General features: G+C 40.6%; 1 protein-coding gene across 3 annotated transcripts in view; it reads right to left on the bottom strand.

Moving 5' to 3' along the window:
- Nucleotides 1-3,949: 3,949 nt before the first annotated feature.
- TMEM241 (transmembrane protein 241) overlaps nt 3,950-8,258 on the bottom strand; it is a 55,902-nt gene continuing 51,593 nt past the window's right edge. For all 3 annotated transcript variants that reach the window (XM_027675228.1, XM_027675218.1, XM_027675221.1), the window contains 2 exons: nt 7,973-8,037; nt 3,950-4,638 (listed from right to left, as the gene is read on the bottom strand). In XM_027675228.1, the coding sequence (XP_027531029.1) occupies nt 7,998-8,037 (40 nt within the window). In that variant the 3' untranslated portion in view covers nt 3,950-4,638; nt 7,973-7,997. The remainder of the gene's footprint in view (nt 4,639-7,972; nt 8,038-8,258) is intronic.

Genomic DNA, 8,258 nt, shown 5'->3' with positions numbered 1-8,258 from the left:
GCAATTAATAAGGAAATAGTTACATGGGCTCCTCTAATTCCTTTTTGGGACTAAACAGATATGTATTTATTATATATCCTAATTTAAAAAAAAAAAATCACAAATGCAACAAACCAAAACCAAAACCAACCAAAACCCCCCCCCCCAAAACCAACAACCCCTCCCCAAACCTATGAATAAGAAACACATTTTTCAGAAGCAAATCTCTTCTCATTTTATCTCCTTCTACAAAAGTATTTCAGCCTCAATTTTTTTAAGTCCTGCCCCCAACCTCCTTCCCCTCACTCATGCCTTCTTTTCAAACAAAATGAATCTGTCCCTGTGTCTATCCTCTGGAACAGGATTAAAGTTTCACACTGAGCCTGTCACCTGGTTCACAGCAGCAGATGATCTGTTTGAAAGCTGTTCATTCGGTTTCTGCTCTGGGCAAGACAAATTTGCTATGGAGTTTTCTTCAACCCACTACCTCCTATAGTTTACAGGTAAAACAAAGCTGGATGAAACCTGCCCTCAGCACTCAGTGCAGCTCCCAGGAACCACCCTTTCTACAATACTTGATAAAAGCATCTTCTTCGATGCGTGTCCTATGTTGATATCACATTTCCTGAATTCTTCAGATCTTCTTTTCTGAGGGTGGGAAACAAGAACATAACCATATATTCACTCGTCCGCCAACTCAGACATAGGTGTTAAAAAGGGTAATAGAAAATCAGAATTCCATCCCTTACCAAATGTTTTAATAGGTCCAGTGCTTTTTTTAAAAATTATATTAAAGGCTTTTCCCACTGCTTTTTGCTAAGATCACATGCTCTGCAGATTTTCAGCTTCCGTATTAAACTGGTCCTGAAAGACTGGCGTAGACCCTCTGCCAACCCAACACACAACCGCCACACAGCAACAACAGAATCGCTTCAGCGGTAAGTATCAGGTTCATTTAATTCATTTAATAACATGTTCTGCTGGAAGCTATGTTACAGCCACCAGATCCAGAATATTGTTTCAAAATGGAATCTCTGTTGCCTGCATTTTAGTAATCCACTTGTATTCCATATCCAGCAGTTTTACTGTCTCAGTCTTCGTTCAATGGCAGTTGGCTTTAAGTAGAGGCTCTTTATGACAAAGGCCAGCCACATGCATGAGTCATGCCACTGCAGCAAAGAATATAAGCCTTGTCCCAAATCAATTACTTTGTAATTAAAAAAAAAGACATTTGGAAAATAAAAGTGTAAGCAAGATAAGATCAAAAAGGTATTACCTTATTCAGGACTATTTCTGTCAGTGTTTTGATCAAAACCAGTAGATGTGAAAAGGGTATGACAGGACAGCCTCCAGGCATCTGCTCCTTCTCAGAAATACCAGCACACTCCAATTTCTCTCTCTAGTCTCATGTGTTGACAACCCAAGAACTGGGGAGTTTTCAGACAGTAAGTTCCTTAAGTGATGGATACTGATAAAATCGGAGGTTTTTCTATAAGTTGAATTGCAGACCCACCACTTTGCATTCAGGTAGTAATTGGTGTCATTGCAACATTGCAATGTAAAGGAACTCCTCCTTCCTCAGAGCTGTATGTTCATCACTTTGTATTTTTGATTCACTGGAAAAAAAGGTCTGTTAGATATAAATGATCCACTCTTGCATATTTCTTCTCTAAATTACTGAGCATAACTGTTCACTAGTCTTGCAAGAACCATTTTAAGCTTGAACTTCTGAGGTTTCCTGCTTTGAAGACCACTTTAACAACACTGAAGTGTGCTTTTTACCATGCAGCATCCCTTCTTCAGAGGAAGGGCTGAATTAAAGATCAGGCTGCTGCTTCCTCAGGAAATTGCTCTGCCCTGTCCCCTTCAGTCTCCAACCTCTGCAAGTAGCCAGTATGTGTCTGCCCTCCCCACATTTCCCCTCTGCTGCAATTGCCTGCCTGGGGCTATGTGCCAGGACAGGGAGCCCAAACAATGCCTCTCCATGTCTCTTCTCCCTTGGGTGCCACTGGTGGGAATGCACCCCTTCCCAAGGGCAGTGGTGAGGAACCAGGGTCTTCCTGTAGATGTCCTCCCACAGCTCACCTTTAGGTTTGTATGGCAGGCACTGCCAGCTGTCATCTCGGGGCTTTTCAATGGCTGTAGCTCTCCATTTCCCAATTGACATCCCCACCCCAGCACAAATGCGTTGACAAAGGCACCACTTGTTCCAGCAGCCAGAAGACTCCCTTAGGGCTCTCTCCCCACCACCTTTTTCCCTACAACAGGCTGACCCCAACAGCTCACTGCTATCAATGCTGAACCAGCCCTTGGCTCACAGGTCCTCCCTCAGAGGCAGATGCCCCACTGGCCCCCAGCCCTGCTGCCCCCTCTGCCACAGTCTGAGCAAGGATGGCAACCCACGCCTTTAGCACCTTGAGACAACTCCAAATATACAAAGATGGATTTCGAAGGCCATCGAACTCTATTTCCACCCTACTCTCAGTCTTCAGCAAGACTGATGAGCCTCATGCTGGTCCGCAGGAGTCACCCTCACCTGAAGCAGGCCAGGTCGGTTCAGAGGGTACTTCTTCTTCCCAGTCATGTTCAAGAAAGGAGCCCAGTTTCACTGTTAACTCTGGTTCTTTGATTTACTTACACAGCAATGAATTTAAACCTGCACTATTTTACTTACCTCAAGCAGAGTCTTAGAAATGCAAGCACATTGCATTGCACTAAGGCACAAAAAGAGGCAAGCAGAAGTAAACAGCTCAGTGTTGTTTAACATTCATGAAGTTAAAGAAAAAGGCAGTGGACTTACTATGCAGGGGGATACTAATGCAGTAGCTGCAGAGACTGAATTCCCCCAAAGCCTTTACAATGTAATGCCTGTTGCAGCCAAACAAGCTTCCCACAGCCACCCCAAGCATCCCCTCTGTGATTAAAATGCTACAACAAGCCTGGCTGTTGGTTTGGCCACTGCCTTTCTGCTGAGACCACCAGCAAGAAAGCAAATGGGTGTTCTGGTTTTGGTACATTGCTATGAACAGCACAGGCAAAATAGAGGAAGAAAAAAAAACCAGACTGCAGCCTATCCTTGAAAGTTATGCAAGAAGAGAGGTACATGATGAGCTTTTCCCACAGCAAAGTTTCCAGCTATGATTGCAAAACCTCAGCAATCACTCAGAGACTCTTTCATGAGGTCTCCCAGGGTCACTATTCACTTAAAAAATCAGCAGAAAGGTGGCACAGCAAGGATTCTACTGTATTGCTACAACTGGTTGGCAGAGTTGTCTGGGGAAAGCCAGAATGTTGCAGCCATCACTCCCAGAACTGTCTGAATTTACGGACTGGTAAGCCTTTAGGATCCATTTTGTTAGATTGAAGCAGATATCCTCTGGTAACTGTAGCCTTGTAAAGGCCATGTGTCTTGTCTAGACTAGTCACCTTGTTTCTATCTACAGAGAGATAAACACTTTCAGAGGATCTTTCAGTCATATTAACACAGCAACCTATTCCAGAAGAATTATCTCTCTTAGGGCACCCCTCTCTTTCCATTGAGTTTGTCAACTTACATTAAGGGACTATGCTTTACATATCTAATGTCATGTGAGACAAGTCCCTCTCCTCATTGAAGATTTGTTATCGAGTTCCTTTTACCATGTAGACCTCAATCTTACCACCTTGTCATTTAATATTACTTTCATACAGATTGCTTTTGTAGGCTCTAATATATCAAGACTAGTTTCTAACAGCCATTTAGCAACCTGAAATGAAATTATTTTAACAACTCTTGAGATGAATTGCCTTACACTCTTTATGACATTCATTCAAGGTTCATAATCTTTGTTGCTTCTTGCAATAATTTAAGAGACAAACCACTGCTGGGAACAGTATGTGTGCCTCCAACCCCACCAGCCAACAAAAATTTGCAGAGTTCAAGAGAAATCTCAGAGAATGGAAGAGGAAAAAACTCACAAACAGCAATCACTACAGATATTGAGATTTATTGCTGATTTTCCCTTTCTGCAAAGCTGTCAAACTGCTGCAGTTCCAGAGGGGGATTATCTCCAGAAGCCCCTTGGCCTCAGTCCCTGTGCCAGTTCAGACGACGTGACCAGAGACCTGTGTGTGGCAGCTTGCTGCTTACAGAACAGTTGGAGACAAAATCCGTCTTTCCGGATCCTGAATTTATGGCAGGATCTGGGCTCTGACATTGCTTGGTATGACCTGCTGTCAGCTTCCAACAAAAAAAACTGGGGGCATCCAGTGCGGAATGTTGCTTTTCCTGAGTTTAGTTCCCTGTGCAAGAAGCTGCTACTGAGAGGTTCTCACACAGAGCCATCAGCATGAGACAGTGCATTTTTTTCCTTTACCACATCAATCTGATATAGTTTGTCTTGTGCTTTGAGGCAAAGGCTCCTTATCATCTTGCCAACTATGCTGCTCCCTTACCAGCACTATTAATAGCATAGCTTTTCTTTCTTAATGAAAAAACAATAGATCTCTTTCCTCATGTTTGGTTGCACTTCTTCATTCCTGCTGCAGCAATTTTTTTCATCATAGTGTCTCTAGGCTGCAAGTCAGCTCTTTTCCAGCTGGCGAGATCTGGTTCCTCTTTATGTGCCTGTCCTTTCAGTGTAAACAAGCAATGCTTCTCCAACTCCACTGATTACAAGGCTGTAAACAAAGTACACCACAAATTTAGCATCAGGCAAGTTCCTCTACTTGATACAACAAAGGTATTATTTTACCTAAACACATTTCAACCTAGAGACAGTAACCCAGGTGATTTTTTTCACTTGTCTTGCTAAGAAAATGCTGAAACCCAAAATGTCTTATTTAACTGATTGCATCAGAAACAACCTTTCTTATATTTTAGTGCTGATGGTATTCAGTGAAAATGCATAGACAGAAATCTAAATAGAGAAGGTTGCCCCTAGTAACAAGAATAGCTCCACACTAGCAAGAATAGGAAAGGAAGGCAAGGGAGTTTGAACCTCATTAGCTTAATGATTCTCTCTTTCTGTTTGTGTTCTGTCCTGAAAACTTGCCACTTGATAATGTCAGGAGAGATATAAAGTCTAGGTTTTGGGGACAAAGAAAATTTGGGAAAAATACTTTTGCTCTGGTGTGATCCCATTGGCACAGTGAGGCCAGCAGAAATGCTCGTGTTTGCCTCTCTGTGCAGAACATGCCAAAAGAACCTGCACCATCCAAAATGGCACACGTGCCCAAGCGCTTCCTTGTGCTGCTCACAGCGTAGCGGAGGCAATAACACCTCCCTCCAAGACTCAGGCTAGAAGCAGGATGAATGGTTTTACAAAACCCTTCACTGAATTATGCTATCAACACACTCAATCCATGCAATAGTTAATCCCCAAATATCCTCTCTCTGCTATCTATCATAGCTGACAAGAACATGGTAGGATGCCGACTCTTCTCCCCTTTTATAACAGTGCAAAGCTAAGTGTACTGACCTTTCATCTTGGCCTCATGGCTTAATTAGCTTATGAAACAGAAAAGCTCCTTAATGAACTTTATAAACAAAACAAACTCCTGTTAAGTTCATTTGTAAGAGGGTTTTTTTTTGCCTTGGGAAGATAAAAAAAAGGCATGCAAAGCTGAAGGCTCTTTGGTCTAATAGTATTACATTCACTTAAATTGTAGCTTTAGTGAGCTGTTTTAAAAACCACACAATTGCCCTTGTTCCTGAGAGGGAAAAAATATTGTATAACAACAGCACAGTATCTTACAATTACACAGTAAACAGTCCTGGAAAGTAGGTGCTACAGACAGTCTGTAGACAGTCCACTGGGGAGACAGACTACCTTTGGTGTGGAATTACCAACAAGGAGCAAAGGGCTGAGAGGGCTGTAAGTTTTTCAAAAAGATCTAAACCACTTGAGTTTGGTCACCTGCAATCACTAACAACCTCCGAGTGCTTTTCTTTGGAAAGGGTTAACCCCACTGTCTTGCCTGGATTTCATCTCCGGTTATAAACATACACTCTGCATTAATTTCTTTGGAAATAAGGTTGGATAATGTATTCTTTATCCTAAAGAATAAAAAAAAAAAACCCCAAACCAAAACACTTCATGTAGAAGACCTAAAATCAACAGAGACTTAGAAATTTTTTTCCCCATTTCTACAGAGTAATTTTCCAAATTTTTAACAGAGACTTTAAAAAACAAACCTAACTTTGACATACCATCCTAAAAATTAGACTGGCAATTCTGTACAAAAGATAGTAAACTGCACAGCCCCATTCTGTAAAAAGATGCCTGCATCTAAACTGTTCTTTAATATCATACATCCTACATAAGAGAAGAAGAATCCAGATTACTAGGCCACTAGAAACCATTGTTATATCTTCAAGATAAAGCAGAGCAAAAACCACGGCTAAATGCAACCCTTGATTTACCTTCAATTTACCATCTGGCAAATCCTTCAGCTTCTGTTTATAGTGGGGTGACAGCTAACTGCATTTGCCTGTCGTTCAAAAATTAACATATGATATTGTCCATGACAACACTGAACCAACACTAAAATCCTCAGTGATTAATGATCTCATGAGTGTTTTGCAGCTGCTATCATCTAACAAACTATTCCCAGAGTTTTGCTGATAAGCCAAGACACTGCCGATACACAAGGAATATGAGAATTCAAATTAAAAAAAATAAATAAAAGAAATGGTTTTCTTTTTTAATTATGACAATCAAAGTATAACAGTGGCCCAAGGGCTAAAGCAAAGTTTCTCTAAAACATACAGAAGTGTCCATCATTTATATAACTTCAAGTGCATACAGGGTATGTGGTATGTGTGCAACTATATGGGTCCATGTGCTCACATTAACAAAGGTACACATCATTTTTTAGTATACGTGTCAGTGAATACATATATTTAATCCAAGCCTACCTCTAGCACGCACATGATAGACCTGCACAAACACATGTAAAACACGGTGAAGAATAGCAACTTAATGGCCTAGACTAGGAGTGTTGTAGGTGCATTGATACTAGTTTAATCTCTTACACACAGGTCACGTGTATTCCTAGCACTAAAAAAAATACACAACTTATTTCAGCACTCGAGATTACATGTGCCTAAAATACACATAGGAATGCATATTCACACACAGATAAACAGGGCTGGTTTGCACTGAGATTCTTCTTTCTGTAACAATTTTATCACACCTGAAAAAAGAATATGCTAATTCCACACAGTGCAGAGCTTAGTCTTTAGGATGGCAATCAAACCGTAACGTACAAAAAGGAAGACTAAAGCTTTTCAAAAGTAAGCAGATTTTTATTTCCATTAACAAAGCCATCCTCAGAGATACATGCCTAATCCCATATTGAGATGTTATTTGCATGGCAGAAGCATTTAGGAGCATCAGCCATGGTCTGCGATTCCCTTCCGCTGGGTGCTATACAAACACAGATCAAAAACACTGCCTTTGACCAAAGGAGTTTGCACCACAATCCTTTATATTACTACCTAAAAAAATTCAGGTTAGGTGATTCATAATGTGTGGCCACACATTTCAAAATCCAGATACAGCTTTGGAAAAAGTTTATTATCATTACTTTCTACTGTTTTCATTTTATGCATTCACAGTACACAGTGTGTTAGGGAAACTTGAATGCATCCTTTTGGTTAAAACGATGTCAGCAAACCTTGGCTCCAGTGTTTTATTTCCAATTCTGCCACTAAACTGTAGCATGACTTCGATGGGTCATTTATTTGCCTATTGCATCTATTTGCCTATCTGTAAAACATGCTGAGTGAATTGTGGCAAAGCTTAACATCCAAAATGTCCTTGTTCTCCCACAGAGGCAGAAGAAACACTTTTCTATTACTGTACTGCATCCATCACTGCACACCTGGTTCTCCTTACATGCAAAATAATACTGGCAGCAATAGAACTTGACATTTAAAAGTATTTCCACACAAAGCACTGTATGGAAATTCATTTTTACTGTTAAGAAAAAAGCTCATGTAGGCACTTACCAAGAAATTGTTAGTACATTGGCAGTCATGGCAAAGAAGAATGGTGATAAGCTAGCAGTGATAACCTGTTAAATTGAAAAAAAAAACAACAACCCACTTTGTAAACTTGTACTATCACAAATGAAAACTGGAATACTTTTGCTGAAATTTAATTTCTGTGTACGTAGTCATATTTTTTCCTTTTATTTTTTCTTTTGTTTTCTTAAGCAGTAGATGCAGTACCTAAAATAGACAGTCAATGGGCAGGAAAAACCAAATGGGTCTATGCTAAACAGTGAGGCATCGC

Source organism: Neopelma chrysocephalum, unplaced genomic scaffold (assembly GCF_003984885.1).
Source record: "Neopelma chrysocephalum unplaced genomic scaffold, ASM398488v2 Primary Assembly neopelma1_22, whole genome shotgun sequence".
Taxonomy (NCBI): Eukaryota; Metazoa; Chordata; class Aves; order Passeriformes; family Pipridae; genus Neopelma; species Neopelma chrysocephalum.
The sequence above is the reverse complement of the archived record's forward strand: the minus strand, read 5'-3'. Positions and strand labels throughout refer to the sequence as shown.